Raw genomic sequence first — 22,620 nt, forward strand, 5'->3', positions numbered from 1 at the left:
CATTTTGGCATATCTCAGGCGATGTTTTCACTATAAGGAATGGCATGCCTCAGGCTGATGGCACCCAGAGCACTTCGACGAACACGGCAGTGGACACGTTTGAAACAGAGCTCTGAAAGATGAGGCGGACAGCTCATGCAAAGTGGCTGATGCTGCGCGTAAGTCAATCGATACCCTGTAGGACACCTGCACTGCAGCCAACTTCATCACTCATTCATCCATCAAAGGCCAGATAAAAACTCATAAATTATAAAAAGTTACACCTAAGCACTCCATGAAATAATTACCTAGCATATTTATATATAGAGAGGGGAATAGAGAGAGAGAGAGAGAGAGACAGAGAGGTAATTATTTCATGGCATGCTTAGGTTTAACTTTTTATAATTTATGATTAACTGCAGCATGAAGGGGGTTACATTAAGCCATTAAGACCGGGAAAGAATCAGTGTCATTTTTTTTTTGTTCTTTGGGCTATTCAAAAATAGCAGATCTACAAGCTCATAGTGCAGCACCGAGTGCCGCGCTATGAGCTTGTAGATCTGCTATTTTTGAAGAATTGTGAACATTTGTGCAAATCTTTGAATATATATATATTTTTTAAAGCGAACATTTTTAACTCAAATCTTTGCCAACGGTGTTTTGAAAAAAAATGACGTTGCTATATCAGTGGTTCTCAAACTTTGTCATGTCAAGGACCACCCAAAATATATTTTGTTCCAGACCCCCACAGAAGTTGTAACAAGAGTTAAAAAATGTTCGCTTTAGAAAAAAATAAATAATCCAAAGATTTGCACACATTTTCACGATTTTTCAACAAAAAAACAATAGAAGATCTACAAGCTCACGAGCTTGTATATCTACTATTGTTTTGAATAGCCCAAAGAAATCTAAAAACCGATGACACACCGATGCGTTCCCGGTCTTAATGGATTAACCCATTGATACCTGGAACGCATCTGTGTCACTTTAGATGTCTTTGGCTATTCAAAAATAGCAGATCTACAAGCTCATAGCGCGGCACCGAGTGCCGCGCTATGAGCTTGTAGATCTGCTATTTTAGAAAAATCGTGAAAATTATTTTTTTATATTTTTTTCCGAAAAACTATTAGGATTTAGATTTATTTTAGAAGCGGCCTCAGGTCTTAATGGGTTAAAGCAGTAAGAGAGCAGAATGAATAGATGCCCTCCCTCCAGAGGACCAGAGACTCCTCTTCCTCCTTCTCAAAGAGGCCATCATCATTAGCATGTCTCAGAGGCAGGACACGCTGCCGCTCCATTAGGGCGAAAGCGGCACCGTGTCGATACGCCATTGATTCCTAAGAGAGTCTTTGTGAAAAAAAACGAAAAAAAAAAAAAAGGGAAAAAAAGTACAGCCGCTCTAGCTTGTCACCGGTGGGAGCAGGGCTGACTTTTTCCTAAGCAGGCATATTCATGAGGACGCTGTAAATCTCTATTGACCTGGCCCAGCTGACACTGCTTTAAGCCATTGAGACCGGGGACGCATCCGTGCGTCGTTTTTTTACATTTCTTTGGGCTATTAAAAAATAGCAGATCTACAGTACAAGCTCATAGCGCGTAGATCTGCCATTTTTGGAGAAGAATCGGTGTGCAAATCTTTGAATATATATATACATGTTTAAGTCAAATCTTTGAATCTGGGGGGGGGGGGGGGGGGGGGTCGCTGGAACAAAATATATTGAGATGGGGGTCCGCAGCCAAATACATGGCATTTTGGGGGTCCTTGACATGAAAAAAGTTTGAGAACCACTGATGTTATAGCAACATACGTTTTTAAAAAAAAACTGTATTTAGAAGACATTTGTAAAATCCCCAGAAGCAACGATTTGAGTTAAAAAATGTTCACTTAAAAAATATATATATTCAAAAGATTTGCAAACATTTTCACGACTATAAAAAAAATAGCAGATCTACAAGCTCATAGCCCGGCACTCGGTGCCGCGCTACGAGCTTGTAGAGCTGCTATTTTTGAATTGCCCAAAGAAATCCAAAAAAATTACACACAGATGCGTTCCCCGGTCTTACTGGGTTAAGAACAGGAAGTGAAGCTTCTAGAGGGAGTCCAATCGGGGTGCTTTTAGTTGTCCGATAGTGGCTTTGAGATGATAAATACTCTCAAGGTCCTCTGGTGCATTTTGGTCCTTTCAGGCTGTCCTTTCCGGTGGCCTAGTTGCTGGTCTACAGCAGTGATTCTCTGCCTTTTTACCAGGTGCTCGAAGAGCGCCGGGCCTACAGACACACTGGGTACTAGTCCGACACCTAAGCGACACCTGAGTGACACCTAAGTGTCATTGGCTGTCCTGGCTGTCCTTCACTCCTTTGAGCCAATGGCGACACGAATGGAGAGACGGCCCGCCCCCCGCAGTAACCGTGCTCCGCTGCGCTCCCCTCATTCACAGACGGTGCAAGTTTTACTGCAGCCTCAGGCAGGAGGGTTAGCCTAAATGCTAGCGTGCTTCATTAGACCTAGTTTGGCTATTAAGTTATTATTTGGCCATGTTCACACTGACTTCAATCTTAGCTATTGTTGGGAAGACTCGTGTGGTGTCACAAAATGTTGTCACCACTTATATAAAAAACATTAGATCGTTTAGCGTCGCAGATTCTGTAACGCTTGGCGAGAGAAACAAGCAATCCGAAAAAACAAGTAATCAGGTCTATGAAAACAATCACACACACACACACACACACACACACACACACACACACACACACACACACACACACACACACACACACACACACACACACACACACACACACACACACACACACACACACACACACACACACACACACACACACACACACACACACACACACACACACACACACACACACACACAGCACCTGTAGAATATGACTTCCAAGTCATTTCTTTCTTGTTTAATTTCAAGGACCCCCAGTTTGAAATGTGTTAGGAGACAGACCCCCGTTTGTTTGACGATTTGTGTTCTCTCCGGTCTAGGCTCTAAAATAATCAGTGTTGATTTAACTCTGAGAGTGTACAAATGGAACCAAATGGTCTATTTGTACGCTCTCAAAGTTACAGAACCCAACTATCCATTATTATCATTTAACTGTGAACCCCTTGTCCTTGGACCCCTTATTGAGAAAATGGTCTTCGGTATATTGCACTGGTCACAGTAGTCCAGGTTCTCAAACGGTGGTCCGGGGACCGCCAGTGGTCCTTGGGAGGGGTACCAGGGGGTCCCCAGCTAAATTAGTTAACATAGAGTCCCACAATCATTTTAACCACTTTTTGGTTTTTGGGCAAATGGGAGGATGAATATTCAGAACGAGAAGAACTTCATTTGCCAAGTAAAATAACGGCACCGCAAATTTGACTGGGTGACAGATGCAGGTACGCAAATGACAAGACAAATGGCTGGTATGAGAATAAACACGTACTGTGTGCAGTATGAAAACAACACTCGTTAAAACCCAGGGCAGAGCCAACGGATACCATGGTTTCAAAGGGGGCTAATTTTCTCCACTGAACAGCTCATAGATGTCTGCTGGGGTTAAAATTCTCATTACTAGCCACGGCGAGAACGTAACCCCTTTTGAAACGACTCCCACCTAATTAGTGACGACAAATGACTGCAAAGTTAATTAACCAGAATGCTCCTTGAGGGGCATTATCAAATGTTTAAGAAATTAACAGATTGGCCGCTCACCGATTGCACCTAATTGATTTGTTCCCATTTAAGTTCTGAACTTGCGCCTCTGTTACACATCCATTTAGCCAACCATCCGGGTAGCGTTTAACATGGGGGGAGGGGGGGCTGGGGGGGGGTTTAATCTGTGTCCGCTTGCACACCCCAGAGCCTGAATCAGAATGGCTGTAGAGTCACAATAAAAATCATTGCTGGGCCGATTGGAGTAGATTTTTTTTTTTTAACTAATGAGGTGGCTGTACCACAATCAGACAACATTGTAGAGTTAGCGGCCAACGGAGGTGACACGCAGTAAAGGGGATAGAGAGCAGAGAGGCAGAAGTGATGTGGATTTTCTGCATAAACAGAGCCAAACGCGAATCATCAGTGAAGCTCCACTTATAGCTAGCCGTGCAGCATTAGCACGCACCGCGAGGCATTAAGCGGCGGGCTAATGCAGATAAGCGTCTAGTCTGGAAAAGCAGACCGTCAGTCTCCTCTAATTAATGAAGTAATGGCACGTTGATGATGGCAAGAACAGTCCCTCCTCCGTCGTCGGGCTTTGGCACTGCCTGACCGGATTTAGAGACGAAGAGAGATGGCAAGGACATTGTGCATGCTATTCTCACAAATGCAGGCAGAACTTCAGGCCCAGTTGGAAGCTTGAGGGAATTAAAACATTACTGCAACTATTGATTATTTTCTTAGCTGATTATTAGATCGAAAAATTACAATAAACATATCTTTTTTTTAAACAATCCCATCCTAACGGACAGTGACGCAAGCGAGCAAGAAAAGGTCATTTAAAGACGCGTTTCAACAAGACCAGTGTTCTCATGTAGTGCGAGAGACAGCGCGCTGTCCAACCATCACATGCCAGGTCTAAGTGTCAGTGCTCCACAGTCAGTGTTGCCAGGTCTGCTTATTGTAATTTCCCCCCAAGATTTTATTTGAAAATAGCAGATCTACAAGCTCACAACGCGTCGCGATGCGACGCGTTGTGAGCTTGTAGATCTGCTATTTTCAAATAGCTGATGTATGTTTAAAGTGCTCATGTGGCCCATAGCCGCTTCTTTTGGGCTTGTTTTCCAAAAACCTGGTTGCTTGTTTCTGTCACAGAGTCTGGCAACGCTGTCCACGGTGCCCATACAGTACTGGAATAGGTGGACCAGGGGTTACCACAGCAACTGCATCCTACATCGTTTTACCCTGCTTGCACTCATCACCTAACATTGACAGTCAACAAGTCAATTGTGCTTTCTCTCCAAGTACTGTAAATGCAGGCACTCTAAGAACGCCATGAGTCAGCTAACAACATACTGTGGGGACCCCATGGCCGCGCATGCGCGTGGGCCGTGGCCGTGCATGCGCAAACTCCGGCCGTAGAGTTAAACAGAGGTTCGGGAAAAGGCTATTAAACAGCTTGAATTTGTGAAAAGGTGAAAAATATGTCGCACGTTGTCTACACATGGTAATAGAGCGCCGAAGTCACTGTCACTGCCAGTAGAGGGCGCATTTCGCATGTTCATGGCTTTACTTTGTGTATTGATATCCTCATTGGGGAATCTTAGATCGCTTCATATAAGAACTGTGTTTGAAAATTAAACACACCACCACCCCGGCGATTTTACTCATATGGATATGAAGCATCGACTTCGACATCGGATAGGATCAGTGTTGCCAGATTCTGTGAGAGAAACAAGCAACCAGGTCTAGGAAAACCAGGTCTGGGCCACATGAGCACTTTAACATATACATCGGCTATTTGAAAATAGCCGATAGCTCACAACGATAGCTCACAGCTTGTAGATCGGCTATTTTCAAAGAATTATAATAAGCAGATCTGGCAACCCTGGATAGGGATGCACATAAAATGTGAACGTCATGCCTTCTGTGGCCTACTCTTTGCATCAGTTTGCTTAGGTCCTAGACCGATTTAACATTAAACCCAAGGTCACGCCCGGGGCGTGTGGAAGAAGAGATTTGACTATGAAGCCTCTCCCTTAGACTTTGGAGAGACATGACGTCTACTGGTTTGGGAACAAGGGGGTGAGAGAGAGAGAGAGAGAGAGAGAGAGAGAGAGAGAGAGAGAGAGAGAGAGAGAGAGAGAGAGAGAGAGAGAGAGAGAGAGAGAGAGAGAGAGGCATGAGTAGCGGAGCGTGGCTTCAGGATTTAGATCAGTGAGATTTGCATCATTGGCAGGTCTTTAGGAAGGCTGGGTCTAATCTCCCACAGACAGGCTTAGCAGAGGAAACCCTGACTGAGGTGTCTCGACAGATAGGGATTTTGCCAATTAGCATAGTTAATAAGCAAGGATGTGTGTGGCGTCGTATCGTTGCTGTCGTCGGGCAGAAACCTCGTATCGCTTGTGTTTCAACGTCGTATGTGTTTTCGTAAATTAATGCCCTGCTTCCATCGTATGACAGTCGTGCAAGAATGGCGAAAATAGCCGATTTAAAAGCAACGCGTCGTCAGCCTGTAGATGTACAGTATTTGTGGAAAATGTTGAACATGTCGTGAAAATAGAATATTTGAAATTTCCAAATAGTTTCCACCCAGTTTTTGTTTTTTCTCAAAGGAACTAGGAGGTAACGCTATCCAAGAAAAGTTGCTGCTCCATTCACTTCTATGTTAAAAAATAAACGGAGAAAAAAAAATCTACATTTTCGTGTGTTTTACCATGTATTTTTGAGTGAGACACGCCATCTTCGAAACATCAAACAACACATGTCAACGAGGTCACGATGACCTCGTTGACATTTGTTAAACCACACCTGAAAACCCTCAGTGATAATAGCAACCATCAGGGGATCACTTATACTGGAGATAAATATTCTGTGAGTACTTGAAAAGGTAAGATAAATCGCAAAAAATCCTGGCACTGGGCAAAACACAGCCAGAAATAAGTCTGGCAGTGAAAGAGTTAACAAAGGAAACATTTTTACAAATAGAATTGGGTCAGAAGTTATGCCTAAATAATAACTACACCAGCTTCATTGGAACACAGGTTATTTTTTTTCCATTTTTCTGAAAAGTAACTGTTTCAGCCATATGGTTTCCATCAAACAGCAACGCTATTCTAAGGTGTCAGATAAAGACAGGAGGGAAGCCACACAAAGATGAGATACTGTGTTAATGTCCAAGTTCACTCCCGATGAACAAAAGTGCCCACGCAGATTTTTTTTTTACGAGATTCTTTCATAGCTTCTTCCGAGCACCTTTCTCACAAAGACTACCCACTCGCCCGCATACTACTTCAGAGGCTGCCAACTCCTTCCTAATGACCCTCTTACATTATTGAAAAAGCCTAAACACCTCTCTTACCAGCTACAGAAATTGCCATTAACCTTGGTGAAGTGATATTCAAATCCGGTTAGAGATAACTTGAGTCTCCAATATCCCTCGCGGGGAAGGAAATGTAAATGTGTTCTCGCTGAGGCAGATGGAGAAACCCGACCGCCGTTTGAAGTTACAGCAACAGAAGTCGTTGCTAGTGACAGGCCCTCCAACCCCCCCCCCCCCTCACCCCCCTCTGTAAAATATTCAGGACCGAGTCTCATTGAGTCAACGTTCTCCTCTCCCCACTGTTTGCCTGCCATACAACTTGAGTCTCCAATATCCCTCGCGGGGAAGGAAATGTAAATGTGTTCTCGCTGAGGCAGATGGAGAAACCCGACCGCCGTTTGAAGTTACAGCAACAGAAGTCGTTGCTAGTGACAGGCCCTCCAACCCCCCCCCCCCCTCACCCCCCTCTGTAAAATATTCAGGACCGAGTCTCATTGAGTCAACGTTCTCCTCTCCCCACTGTTTGCCTGCCATACTGGGGGCTGCGGCACTACTGGGCCAGGGGGGCTGCCTGGTGACACCTTAAGGAAAAGAAAAAAAGAAAACTTTAGCAAATGTTTACAAATTCCGCGCGGGCGCCAGCGACAGTGAATAACAGCCTGAGGATTATCTCGCTGTGCAGACAAGAATTCAGGAGATGTGATTTATGAGAGAGGGGAGAAGGGGGAAGAAAAAAAACACAAATATAAATAAATAAATCCCCCGCCCCCCCCCCCCCCCCCCCCCCAACAGAGTGTACCACGTGCCCTAACTGTCCTGAAATATTGCGATCTATCGTCGCATTGTTATTGACAAATCATCGCAAATTGAATTCCTCGGTGGAGCCGACGACGTACTGTCAAAGCCGATTTGATTCCATTGTGGAGATACCTGGGCTTGCCAATCAGCCCAAAGGCTCTGATACTACTGTGCAGCCGACCGGGGAGAGAATCCGCACGATCGTTACTCTTATCGCCTCAGCAGCTGGCCCCAAAAAATGGAGGAAGAAAGAGAAGATGAAGAGAGAGAGAGAGAGAGAGAGAGAGAGGGAGAAAAGAGGGTAGGAGAGATGGAGAGAGAGAGAGAGAGAGGAGTGTGAGAAAGGAGAGTGGGCTGTGGCCATCAGAGGGGAGGTACGGATTGCATCCAGAAATCTGAAGATTAGAAGTTTTGCATTACTTTACCACTGGGGCGGAGAGCGGCAAAAAAAAGAATAAGTCGTGCAACACTGAGTAAACCGATCGATTGTTAGGAACACTGGCAGACACCCAGCCTCTTTCAAATAGTGTTGCATGTGCGTACAGTACATAACATTTGACTACTAGAGCAGAGCAGGAAAGGGGGGGAAACAAACTTTCAAGGTACCAGCCTCAACAAAATATTCCGCTGTAATATAAAGGAATGAGCAAAGAAATTCTGAGCATTTAAAGGTAGGGTAAGTGATTTTCTTTGGTTAAAATACATGTTAATTAATAGCTCTATATTCTGATAGTACTCATTGCTATAGAGTGTTTGTTCAGTTAAAGGAGTCTCCTTGTCTCTCCAACAAAACAGAAAATGCATTTTCGTTTCAGTTTCATTTCCAATTGTATCCAATCAGGATAGAGAACTCAATCAGGATATAGATTAAACAAGTGAAATTGTTAGTGATGACACTAAGAAATGAGCGGGCAAAATTGGAACTGGAACACTATAAAAATGAAGCTTAAAAACGGGTACTTTCTCCTGATTGGCGGAGATTTTTACACCTACCGGAAAATGTATTTTCTGTTTATTAAAGAGCTGGAGAGACGGGGAGACTTACTGAACAAACACTCTATAGCAATGATTACTATCAGAATATAGTGTTTTAACCTTTTAACAAAATACTTTTTGTTTTAACCAAAAAATATCACTTACCCTACCTTTAAGTGGGCTAGTCAAAGGCAAACTTCACCACACCCATATTTAGCGAGAGATTATCGAGCATTGCTTGTATCGAGCATATCAACTCAACATCCAGAGCAGGGGTCTTCAACAGGGGGTCCGGGACCCCTAGGGGGTCCTCAGAGTGGTCCGCCAAATCTTTGTGTGACAGGATTTTTTTTTTTTTACATTAACCACTTGAACCCTACCATCCCTTTTCTGAGGAGAACTTCAGCCAAAAATAGCAGATCTACAAGCTTGTAGATCGGCTATTTTTGTCATTTTTGTCATAGGTGTAGAGGGAAAAAAGCGCAGAAAAGGTTTATCTGAAACACAATTTTATACAATATAGAGGGGGTCCCTACTTCCTCTCTCTCTCAGCTAGGGGGTCCCTGGCCTTAAAACGTTGAAGACCCCCAATATAGATTGCTCAAAGTCAAAGTAGTACAATTTTAAGTACAAGTTGTATAATTAAAAAGCACACTATAAGCTCGTAGTAAGCTCTGCTATACTCAAGAAAATGCATATTCACTATCTATTCAGTATTGATGCAATATTCATTATCAGAAGCCTTGATGCAGATAGATGAAGCTGGTCCCACCAGTAAAGCTATGCCTCATTATACCAACCATGTGAAAATATAGTGCTTAGTGAGCACTATGCCCAAGAGTAGCAAAAGAGTCACACAGTGTGTGTGTGTGTGTGTGTGTGTGTGTGTGTGTGTGTGTGTGTGTGTGTGTGTGTGTGTGTGTGTGTGTGTGTGTGTGTGTGTGTGTGTGTGTGTGTGTGTGTGTGTGTGTGTGTGTCTGCCAGGCCCTGCCTACACAGTGAAAATGTTTGTTTAACGCTTGAGTGTAACATTTGACCATCAAACGTGTAAATCTTTACATGCTCAGAACTAATCAATTAAACCCTATTCAGTATGTACATCAAATAGCAGAAAAAGTAAATCTACAAGCTCGCTACACGTTGCAGCACGACACATTTTGAGCTTTAGATCTGCCATTTTCAAAGAATAATGCTAGCCTATTTGCACAGAATGTTCACCTACTGTATAACGACGACATTCCCAGAATCGGGCCTCTAGGGTTCAGTTCATGCGATTGAATTTACACCATAGACAGTACAAAGGATGGACAAAGTTACGCCCAAATAGACTCTATAGACTGTAAATGAAGCCTTTTTTTCAGCAATTTCAAAATCCGCCTTCTTTCTGTATCTGGAACACGGAAATGAACACTATTGGTTGGGACCGGAGCGGGGGTGGGGAATTAATGCTATTGGTTGTGTAGCTTGTCGATCAAATCATCACAAGGTAGCCACGCCCCTCCTACAGCATACCCTACTTTATCATAAATGTTAAAATAAATGGGACTATAATTCAACCGAAACGCATATCATGGTGATTGAAAGAAGACTTTAAACTAGCGACTGGAAGCATATAGAATTTATGACAATGTTTATAAAGGTAATAAAATCAAGTCTAAAGTTCGGCAAAAACCCATCCGCTTGAATGGAGAGTAATTCTTTCTGACAGCAGCTAGGGTGAAACAGCAATGCTACAGGCCATTCATATGAACTGTCACTTCCTATACAGCCTCAATTTACAACTCAGAAGCTGGCCCCTTGATTAAAGGAGCATTTCACCCCTGGAAGAACTTACAGTCACTCAATGTTAATAATATTTGTAGTAGATAACAGTAGCAAAATTTAAAATGTGCACCCTATGGCCAAAAAGATATAGAAGTCTATGTGTTTGACTGGGGTTTGACTGGACTGCTGCATTACTACAATGACCATAATGCTTTGGGGCAATGCCATTCCTTGTGGGGAAGGGAGGCTGCGTGGGGGTGTGGTCTACATTGTAGTCAGGAAATAAGCAAGGGATAATGTATGGGGAGGTAGTCATTATTGAAATTTAAAGCCCAACAGGGCGATTAACCACCGAGGCGCAGCCGAGGTGGTTAATCGCCCTGAAGGGCTTTAAATTTCAATAATGACTACCTCCCCATGCATTATCCCGCTTATTACACGGCTACTTAATAAATACATAAATACATTTACCCAAAAGTAACAACAAAACGAAGTATTTCCTTGCTTACGGCAATGAAAGTATTCCATAAGTATTGGGCTGGGCGGACAAGTTCGCCTCGCAAAAACAAATGACGAAATGGAAAAAAACTCGCCCCAAAACACACTCGCCTCCCATTCTATTTACTGCCGATTTGCCTGTAATACCGCCGGATTTGCCCCGGGGCGACTGTGTTTTGGGGCGAGCGTTTTGGTATTCCCCCGTTGTTGTGCCACGATAAACAAGGAAGCGCAGTGGATCAAATAGAATGACTTCTCGGTTATTGCATCGTCTATTTCTCACTTCAAATGTTTTCAAAAACATTCTTGAGAGCAACGTTTAGTTGTAAATGACATTGTTTGTTTGTTTACATGGCTGTCATGTTATATAACCAAGCAGCGCAGGTTGACATGAGCAGGTGTTCTGAGTCTCTGATTACACAGCGGTCCGTTATAGAGCTCATCGGTCATTATCCAGAAATAATGACCGATGACTGACCAATCAGAATCGAGCATTCAACCAAGCCGTGTAATAAGGTGAGATAAAGAGACTATGAGTCAAATGACTCATAGTCTCTGAGGATATGGGTAAAAATCTAAAAATGCAGATAAAACACAAAAAACACACCAGGATCATCTTTTACATTATTGTAACTAAACTGTTAAAGACGTGGTGAAATAAACAATATAGCCTTTGCAACAGAACTTTAAAAAATTGATTTTTATCCTACAAACGACTATTCGACTATTCGAATAGTCAGACTCATCCCTAGTATCGGTACATCTCTAAGTCTGATACTAGGAGTTCAATGTAGATCTCATCTGCTTTGATAAACAATACCTTTAGAGTCTTTGCATTGGTTCTGCAATGCTGTAGTGTTATTTAGATCTCTGAATTCTTTCCACCCCAGTTCTGACCTCTACATTGAAACCAGACATTATTGATAGGTGGAGATCGCCCATACTGTACATCCGCCTATCGAGGCTCGGTACGAAGTAATATTCGGCGCGTTAACCACTTAGCCCTATATATTTTGTCATGTGATGAATAGCAAAGAACTGCCGATCTACAAGCGTTGTGAACTGAACATATTGAAATGTTTGCAAAATGTTTTTTTCAGCCTATTATAACCCATTAAGACCTGGAACGCATCTGTGTCACTTTAGATTTATTTGGCTATTCAAAAATAGCAGATATACAAGCTCGTAGCGCGGCACCGAGTGCCGCGCTATGAGCTGGTAGATCTGCTATTTTTGAAAAATCTTGACCATTTTTGGGGGATTTTTTTCAAAAAACTGTATTTTGAAGAATCGCCTCAGATCTTAATGGGAAAATGGTATGCGCAGAAAATGAAAGTGGTTAAATAAACTACATTTTAAAAAAAACACCAGTATTTTACAGTGTGATCACACTAGCCACGGCGTAGCCTAAGCGGTAGGCTATGCTCATCATTTTCCAACCAGTATCACTTCCAAGCAGACAATCAGAGGGGAGAGAGATGAAGTCAATAATGCAAATGACTATCATCATGATGAGAATCTGCAATCAATTCTCAAAGATGGCAGTGCAATTTGTCACGGGGCCTGAGGGCACAAAGTTAAAGACAGAAAAATGAAAGTCTTACAACTTCAATCGTTATGGCCTCCAGGCTTAGAGAATACAGACTTGACGACTTGCCTAGTACTTTCACATCTAAGGCTACTATTTTCATGTATGATTGGACTCTTAACCCTTTAGGACCGGGAACGCATCTCTGTCATTGCAAGATTTCTTTGGCTATTCGAAAAATAGCAGATATACAAGCTCATAGCGCGGCTTGTAGATCTGCTATTTTTGAAAAATCATTAAAATGTGTGCAAATCTTTGAGTATATTTTTTAAAGCAAAAATTCTCTCTTCTCTCTTACAACTTCTGGGGGTCCCTGGAACAAAATATTTTGAGATGGGGGTCCACCGCCATATCATTTTTGAGAACCACTTATTATAGCAAATATGTTTGTTTTTTTAAACTGTTTTAACTGATTTAGAAGACATTTGAAGAATCCCCAGAAGCAAAGATTTGAGTTACAAATGTTATAAATATATTCAAAGATTTGCACGCATTTTTCAAATCGCCAAAGAAAATCTTAAAATTACACAGATGCGTTCCCGGTCTTAATGGGTTAAGGGAGGCTCAATTATATTCAACACTAACGGTTCTCAAAATTCACGGTACGCTTCGACTCGTCTGTAAATTAGTAATGCCAGAGAAATGTCCTTAATTTTGCTTTATTGAACTCGAGCCTCAGCAGCTACCATGTGTTATCTAGTTACGAAGAGCGGCTGAGATTGACACGGGTGCACTTCAATAACAGTCCACCTTCGGGCCAGGTTAGCTGCTTTCATTAGCTTGTTACTATAGACGGGTTTCCGAGCGACGTCATCACAGAGCAGAATGCGCAATCTGCGCATGCCTGGGGGTAAGGTAAGGTAAGGCGCGTTCGAAAATACAGCCCTGAGCGGCAGTGAGCGCACTGGCCAATACAAACTAATAGGCGAGTGTGCTCCGGTGCGTAATTTCCAAACGCACCCATAGGCTTCCCCCCGCAGCTGCGCGGTCATATTCCTCTCATGTTTACTAACAGGAAACCTCCCTATAGGTCCATGACATCACCTCTGCGGGAATTTGCTGGTTTTAACCAGATAAAAACAGCCTGTGGATACCACGTAGGCAACAATTACTCTTCTCCCTCGCCGTCAAATACTCTCTCTCTCTCTCTCCGAACCACTTTGCAACTTGCCAAATGTTGTTTGGGCTGCCTTTAGCACAGAGCGCATCACTGGATGTGCGTGCGTGCGTGCGTGCGTGCGTGCGTGCGTGTGTACCAAACCAAATGCCTTGTACCGTACAGTTAATATGAATATGTACTACCGTTACACCGCCATTAAATTTCATCTCGTTGTCTTTGTGCACGTTTCCTGAAAGCTTATGGATACAAAAATTACATATCCGTAACATGCAATAGTGCAAACTATGTGAGCATTCTGCATAAGGACAGTATACAGATGTGCCACTTCAAAACTTCACACGTTACTGTTCTTTCCCTGAAAGTGCCCTGAAAATGCATTTTTTTTCCTCCCTGTTCTGCCCTTAAAATGCACTGTTTTGCCCCTGAAAAGAAGTTGTCACTACACACCCCCGTTTTTCCCTTCAACAGACATCCATATACATGAGAACAAAAGAATGTGTGTTGAAGAAGGTGTCAGACTCATTATGAGGCGAAAGGTGATTTGAAGAGGTCCTTGACCAGTTGCTCAAATTAATTAGCATCATAAAAGCAGTGATCATCAAAATAATTCAGCATTTTAAATGCCCTTCTTTGTCCCTCTTATTGCCCTGGGAATCCCCTGAAAATCTTAGCGATGGCAGGACATTTGAAGTTTTGAAATGGCACATCTGTACATTACATATTATGTTCAGAACGGGAGTATAAATGGGCCTTTACATAACCACAGCATCTACATCTATCTCTGGAGTTTAGGAGTAAGAGTTGTACTAGTAACACACATGTGCATGTAGTTCAACCAGTGTCACGATGAATTATATTTCCAGCTAACGATTTCAAACAAGCTTATGAGAATGAAAACCGCTAACGAATGAAATAGAAACAGGTTCAATCCTGTGAGTGAAAAAGAAAAGCTGTCAAGCAGTGATTTACTGCAAAAGATTGTTTCCATCCTAAGCTCCCCCAGGCCTAACAGTACAACCTAGGGGACATGAGGGGGTCAGCCACTCTGGTCTTTAGCATGGACTTAGGAACATCAGGAGGGCTCTTGTCTCTATCTCAGGTCAAAGGGTCTTAGATATAACTGCAACAGCGGCCAGATATAGCCGTACTTGAGAAGTAGTCTGGAAAAATCAATGACATTCATCTGCAACTTTCAGCTAGCGGGAATAAGGATTTCCTATGAGCCCATTGCTTCCGCTAAAGCCACAAGAGAAATTAAGACTTAGAAAGAAAAAATAAATGCATCAACAGAGCATACTACAAAACTAGAATGGTCTCGAATGTATTGATATTTCCCTAATTTATTTGAATTGCATTTTTTTTTCACTTTTCTGGGGAGGAGCCAAGCCTCTTCTGACTGGAGGAGGTATAGCCCTAGCGTTAGAGCACATTCTTTCAGATAAGGCTGCAGGAAAATGTGGACCTTGCGCACTTAACCAATTCAGACCGGGAACGCATCTGTGTGTCATATTGTTAGATTTCTTTGGCTATTCAAAAACAAAAAAAAACAGATATACAAGCAGTGCCGCGCTATATGAGCTTGTAAATCTGCTATTTATTTATTTTAATCGTTTAATGTGAAAATGTGTTTTAATCGTGAAAATGTGTGCAAATCTTTGAATATATCTATGTTTACAGCAAACACTTGTAACTCAAATCTTTGCATCTGGGGAGTCTACACATGTCTATGTTGCTATAATCAGTGGTTCTCAAACTTTTTCATGTCAAGGACCCCCAAAATGATATGTTTTTGGCCGCCGATCCCCATCAAAATATGTTGTTCCAGGGACCCCCCAGGAGCAAAGATTTGAGTCACAAATGTTGACTTAAATAAATATATATTAAAAGATGTGCACACATTTTCACGATAAAAAAAAATACAAAAAAAGTGTAGCAGATCTACAAGCTCATAGCGCGGCACTCGGTGCCGCGCTATGAGCTTGTAGATCTGCTATTTTTGAATAGCCAATGTATAAAATAATGGCTAGAGCTAAGATCTAAAATGACACAGCATGCGTTCCCGGTCTGAACGGGTTAAAAGATCTTTGATATTAGATATTTTTGGAATGTCACTGGAGATTTGCAATTTACAGACTTTGCATTTACATTCTGCTCGTCTGTTCCTAAGGACAGAGTGTGCTCATTAAGGCAAGGGAAGGCAGGGTTATGGCTTTAACCTTTTTATCTTCTGAAGGAGCCGCGTTGAGTGATGCTCTACAAGTCCATTTTCTTTTATGAAATTCCTCCCCTACTGTCTCGTTGCGCGCTCAGCCTATGCTTTATCCTGCCTACTCAGCATGCAAAACATGAAATGAAGTTTAAAAAAAAAGAAAGAAAAGAATAATTAACCCATTGAGACCTGAAGCCGATTCTACATGTCTCCTAAATCTCAGCAGTATTCTTAAAAACCTATGTTTCTATATCAGTGGTGCTCAATCTTGTTCATGTCAAGGACCCCCAAAATTATATGTATTTGGCCATGGACCCCCATCAAAATATCTTGTTCCAGGGACCCCCAGAAGCAAAGATTTGAGTTAAAAATGTTCGTTTTAAAAAATATATATATTCAAAGATTTGCACACATTTTCAAGATTTTTCAAAAATAGCAGATCTACAAGCTCATAGCGCGGCACTCGGTGCCGCGCTATGAGCTTGTATATCTGCTATTTTTGAATAGCCCAAAGTGTAAAATAATGCTTTTTAGCTCAAATCTAAAAATGACCCAGTTCCAGGTCTTAATGGGTTAAAGCAGCTGAAATATGTCTGCCATTTTTCTCAGAGCGCCGCCAATGGATAAATCAAGGACTTGACTGTTCTGCTTACAGTACTACTTCTCTCCTAGCTTTACTTTCCCAAACTCTGCCCAGGTGTTCTGTTCTGTTCTGACCCGGATGAATCGGTGGAGCGTAGGAGCCTGCACATGGGTACCAAATCCAAATGGATAAATAATTGACCTGTCACGACTTCACAAGCCATATTCCCCAAAATGCCAAAAATTCACTTGTAAATGCAATCTGGTGGTCCATTTAAAGAAGAGGGGCTGATTTAAGTTAAGTTATACACATGGTGCAGCAAGCAGATGCAATAACGGGAGGATTATAGAATTGTTATTAAGTTCAGACTACTTTTTTTGGCTATTGGTTATTATGAATAAAAAAATATATTTATCCCACGATTTTTGTAACCCTTTTTTCATCCGGTGCCAATTTTGTGATCCTGGGGCGCGCTACACTCCCCTCACCAGCCTAGGGAGGCCAGGGCCGAGCTCATGCCTCCATCAATGCATGAGAGCCAACTGACCTTCTTGTCACCTGACAGGGGAGAGTTTCCCTTGTTGGACGTAGCACGTGGAAGGAACACGTTATTCCAACCAGTTCCCTTCCCCTCCATCAGGCGCCCCGGCTGTCATGGGGGAGGCGGTATAGCGACCAGGATTAATACATGTTTTTGTGAGGGTATTAACTACCCTAGGAGACACAGGGAGAACATGCAAACTACGAATCTACTCCTCAGCCATGATACACCGTACATATGCATGTTGTGTTCCAATAATTCTCACCATTGTCGAGTTACAGCCTACTAAGCTGGATACAATCAATGTTTTCCTATTTGAACATTTCAAACAGCACAGTACAATTTGGGAGGAGTAGCCTACAGTAAGCGTAGTTTCGACTAGTTTCCACTGAATAAAACTTCACAATATTTGTATGTGGACCATATCGATATTGTGGGAATGACTATTGGCGCTTTCACAAAATTACAGAATGAGAGTTTTGATAAATAATCATCAGTAATGCCTATATAATAACTAAGTGGGTTAAGGCAAATAATAGAACAGCTAGAAAAGTCAATTAAGTTCAGAAATTACATAACTTTAATCAGGACTTATTTTAAAGAATAAAATATAATTTTAACCAATGTGTATGGTTGAGTACAGTATGTTAATATATTGCAGTATTGATACTTTTACTTAAGTAAAATATTTTAGTACTTTTTCCACCACTGGTCCTAAATAATGTGCGATTTGTGAAACCGTGTGAAAGGAGCCCCCCACACTAACGCCGTTTCCTAAACAATTAACACAATACGTAAAATGATGTTTTAGTAATATTGTTCCTGCTGTTCTACATACTGCCAACCAGGGGGGGGGGGGAGGGGGGGATCGCAGATTGGGGCTTTAACATTTTCCTTTTATGAAATATCACAGACAATTAGGGATTTTATGGAAGATGCTTCTGCACATAATGCTAGTTTGACCACTTAAAATGCTATAGTCTTAAAATAATAACCGAAAATACCGGTAGATACCGGTATAGGCTATTTCACTGCTCAACAGGCTTCCATTATAAAATCCAAATGACAAATGACTGAAATCAAACGACATGTAAAGAGAACCTGTGCGTGGCCCTATCTGGATGAAACACGATTTTTAATAGTATGACAGCCCTACAATAAATATTTGAAGCAGACAGAGCATTGGACACGACACTCATCTGTAGTTCAGACATCGTTGCAATTGTCTCTATGTTCGGGAGGGCGGTAAAGTAAACTCTTTAAGCCATATGACAAGATTACAAAATCCCAGACCATCGAGTCTCATATCATAATAGCGATAGAGTAGAGATAATATCAATATATCGCCCAGCCTTACTCTGATGGTCCTTCAATGTTACAAACACTCCAATTTGGTGTCAGACAAGCAGTCTAGTCCGATCTGTTAACCCTTTAACTCTTTGACTGCCACAGTATTTACACATCTACCCCCCTTCCCTGCCAGAGAATAACATTGCAAAAATAGGTAAACTGTGAATTTTGTCTCCGTTTATTTTTTAACATTTAAGTGAATGGAGCAGAAAATCTTCGTATCGCGTTATCTCCTGCTTCCTTTGTGATAAAAAAAAATGTTTTTTGAAAAAAAAAAAGAAAAATAATAATAATAATTTTTTATTTTTTCAAAAATCTCGTCAATCTCGTCGACGGCTGGCTGAGCCATGCGGAGAAAAACGAGAAATCTCGTCAATGGCAGTCAAAGAGTTAAGACCGGGAACGCATCTGTGTGTCATTTTAAGATTTCTTTGAGCTATTCAAAAATAACAGATATACAAGCTTGTAGCACGGCCCGTTTTTTACTTGCGCTGCTATATTATCAATGGTTTTCCAACCCCCAAAATAATATGTATTTGTCCGCGGACACCCTCCCATCTAAAAAATATGTTGTTCCAGAGACCCCCAGAAGCAAAGATTTGAGTTAAAAATGTATATAAAAGATGTGCACTCATTTTCACGACTTTTCCGAAAAATAGCAGATCTACAAGCTCATAGTGCGGCACTCGGAGCCGCGCTATGAGCTTGTAGATCTGTTATTTTTGAATAGCCAAAGAAATCTTAAAATGACACAGATCCCGTTCCCAAACTTCCTGGTATAAATGGGTTCATGTAGGCCAATTCTTCATGTGGCCAGAACGTGTGTGACATCAGCCTTCTATGACGTACCATATGACAGGATTTGTTTTCATACCATGGTGTCACGCATAAATAGCAAAAATACCTGATCAACAAGTTCACAACGTGTCTATTTTCAGTATTTTAGTATGTCAGTATTTAAATTATTTTTACTTTCATCTACAGTATATATATAGTACAATGACATGCCCGAAACCTTCATTTACCCAGAGTAGGTTCGCTGAGCATGAATGCAGCAGCAACACCCTGCTTCACACATTCACACCTGGGAGCTGGCCAGTACAACCATAGTTTTATACTGTTGGGACACTGAGCAGCTTCACTGGAGCAAGTGGGGGCTCAGTGCCTTGCTCAATGGCATTTCAACACTGGGCCCTTGTGTTAAACAGTCACATACTTATTGTTCTTTCGCTCTGAGCAAAATGCACTAAGGCTCCAACAGCCTTCCAGAACTGTTGACTGTCGCTCGCAGTGTATAGTCAGGACTGGGCCCTTGTTTACAATGTCAACAGACACTTACTTCTTGTTTGCGTCACTCAAAACTCAGAAAATGTCAGCCCTAACCTTGCCAGTCTGTTCACTCTGTATAGACATGTTGTTGTGCGCTAAAAAAGTGGGGTATTTCTTTAAACAAATGCAATGGATTCTGTTGCCCACTACGGTGGATACAAAGTACAGGAGTTACCGTTTAACAGAATGGTCTTCTTATCTTGTATGGTGTTGCAATAAGCAGGTCAAGGGCTAATGAACTGGGGCCAAAGGTGCCAGCATTGCAGTTTTCAGTAAAACCTCTCTATATCAGCCATGCTTGACCATTTTGAGATCATGTCTAACTCATGGCATACCAAAATAGAAGCAAAGTAGTATAATTCATATTTCAAAATAAATAATAACATCAGTCATCAAGGTGACATTGACAACCAAATCAAGGTCAAAGTGTTGATGCACATCAGTCACTGATAAAGCTGTGAGCAATACCCTCAATTGTTAGGGTTGAGGGTTGTATAATGGTGTAGAGTCCATACAGGCTGATTGTATGAAAATACCTTAACCCATTGAGACCTGAAGCCGATTCTACATGTCTCCTAAATCTCAACAGTTTTCTGAAAAACGTATGTTTCTCTATCAGTGGTGCTCAATCCTTTTCATGTCAAGGACCCCCCAAAATTATATGTATTTGGCCGCTGACCCCCATCAAAATATGTTGTTCCAGGGACCCCCAGAAGCAAATATTTGAGTTAAAAATGTTTGCTTTAAAAATATATATATTCAAAGATTTGCACACATTTTCACGAATTTTCAAAAATAGCAGATCTACAAGCTCGTAGCGCGGCACTCGGTGCCGCGCTATGAGCTTGTAGATCTGCTATTTTTGAATAGCCCAAAGTGTAAAATAATGCTTTTCAGCTCAAATCTAAAAATGACACAGTTCCAGGTCTCAATGGGTTAACACAGACATTGTCGGCATAACAAAGTTATTCATGAATTTTAAGAGCAAGTGAGTTGCACGTGTGTACACACATGAGCAAACTTGTAGACTATAGTGATACTAAATCCTAATTATGTTAGTTTAATGAATGTACTGACTCACTCTGAATGCCGTAAGGGTAACAGGATAGGTAGGCACTACTAAGGGACATCTGGGCACTTCAATGTAAAATTGGCTAATTTAGAAAATATAATAATAATAATAATAAATGTAAAGTAAAGAAAAGTATACAGTAGTACATGATTAGTACATGATTAAACATTCAACAATTGGGGTCTAATATTCCTACAATTGCTACAAAACCTGTATATCTAGTAATTTGGGGGCATTAACAAGAAGTTGAAGGTTAAAATGTAGTCTGATAATGATGTAGTGCATGTTCACATCATGTATACATACCTTACATAACTTAATTGTTCAAATATTATTCTCTAACATTTTGGACAAAATAGGCAATTTTACAACGAGGTGCCCAGATGTCCCTATGGTGCCCACTTATCCTGTGTCTGCTGTTAGAAGTGTTGACACAGTGTGTAACTTTGATCTGTCAAACAAACCACCACCACAACTTGCACTAGCTTTTAGCCACCTTGCTAACACAAGGTAACTAAAACAGCTCTCTCTGGGACAAAGGGAGAAATAACGTCACGGACCAAACGGCGACAGGGCACCGAATGATAAAACAAACGCTTCGTCGGTAGTTTAACGTGATGTCTGTACCTTGAATTTGCCCAGAAACAGGTGTTTGGAGGTGGTTAGTCCTCTCACTGCAGCCTGGGATGCCATGGATGCCGCCATTGTTGACAGTTTGACACGGAATAACGGAATGACGTAGAGGGGGTCATGTGGCGGATGACGTGAGAGCTGATTGGTCCGTCTGTCTGCTGGTGGGCGGCACGCAAAGAGCCAACGCTACGCCAGTGGTTCTCAACTCAACCTGTGGGTAGTGTTGCCAGATTCTGTGAGAGAAACAAGCAACCAGATCTAAGAAAACCAGCTCAAAAGCAGCGACTATGGGCCACCCACAAGAGCACTTTAACATATACATCAGCTATTTGAAAATAGCAGATCTACAAGCTCACAACGCGTCGCGATGCCACGCGTTGTGAGCTTGTAGATCGGCTATTTTCAAATAAAATCTTGCGGGGAAATTATAATAAGCAGATCTGGCAACCCAGGACTTTTTAAAAATTAGGAAGATAGAAAAGAAAAAAAAACATGTAATGCATCAAAAGTAATCGACAAACTATACAACAAAAAACTGTCCAAATTGTCAAATAATATAAGAAAGAGACAACATTTTTGAAAATTGCGGATTTACAAGCTCTGAACGCCTCGCATTGCCGTTCAATTCCAGTTCTAATAGGCCTATGTTTATTTTGGAGGGTCCCCAGTTCAAATAAGGATTATTTGGGGGGGTCCCCAGTTCAAATATGATTATTTTGGGGGGTCCCCAGTTCAAATATGATTTTGGGGGGTCCCCAGTTCAAATATGATTATTTGGGGGGGTCCCCAGTTCAAATATGATTATTTTGGGGGGTCCCCAGTTCAAATATGATTTTGGGGGGTCCCCAGTACAAATATGATTATTTTAGACAGACAGACAGACAGACAGACAGATAGATAGATGCACAGCATTATAATGTTCTAGTAGTAGTATGTAAGAAATCATTATTTAGTTTATTTACTATATCATTGCTGCACACATAGGCTATCACCTATAGGTCCTATGTTATTAGATCATGCACACAGTGTGTGAGACGTGAATCCCTCACTGTACACTAAACCTTCACGATGATCTGAATGTTATCCAGGCTCAGCTCAGCATCATTCACATGAACAGAACGAGCACCAGGGGAAGCTGATCGGGTGGATGTTAAAACCCATAAACTGAAAGGTTGGGTTTGGGAGGGGGGGGGGGAG

At 41.7% G+C, this 22,620-nt stretch overlaps 1 protein-coding gene across 1 annotated transcript in view; it reads right to left on the reverse strand.

Moving 5' to 3' along the window:
* suclg2 (succinate-CoA ligase GDP-forming subunit beta) overlaps positions 1-21,497 on the reverse strand; it is a 204,766-nt gene extending 183,269 nt beyond the window's left edge. The window contains exon 1 of the mRNA XM_084063217.1: positions 21,418-21,497. Coding sequence (XP_083919343.1) covers positions 21,418-21,495 — 78 coding nt within the window. The 5' untranslated portion in view covers positions 21,496-21,497. The remainder of the gene's footprint in view (positions 1-21,417) is intronic.
* Positions 21,498-22,620: the final 1,123 nt, after the last annotated feature.

Source organism: Gymnoscopelus microlampas, assembly GCF_963454915.1.
Source record: "Gymnoscopelus microlampas genome assembly, chromosome: 7".
NCBI lineage: Eukaryota > Metazoa > Chordata > Actinopteri > Myctophiformes > Myctophidae > Gymnoscopelus > Gymnoscopelus microlampas.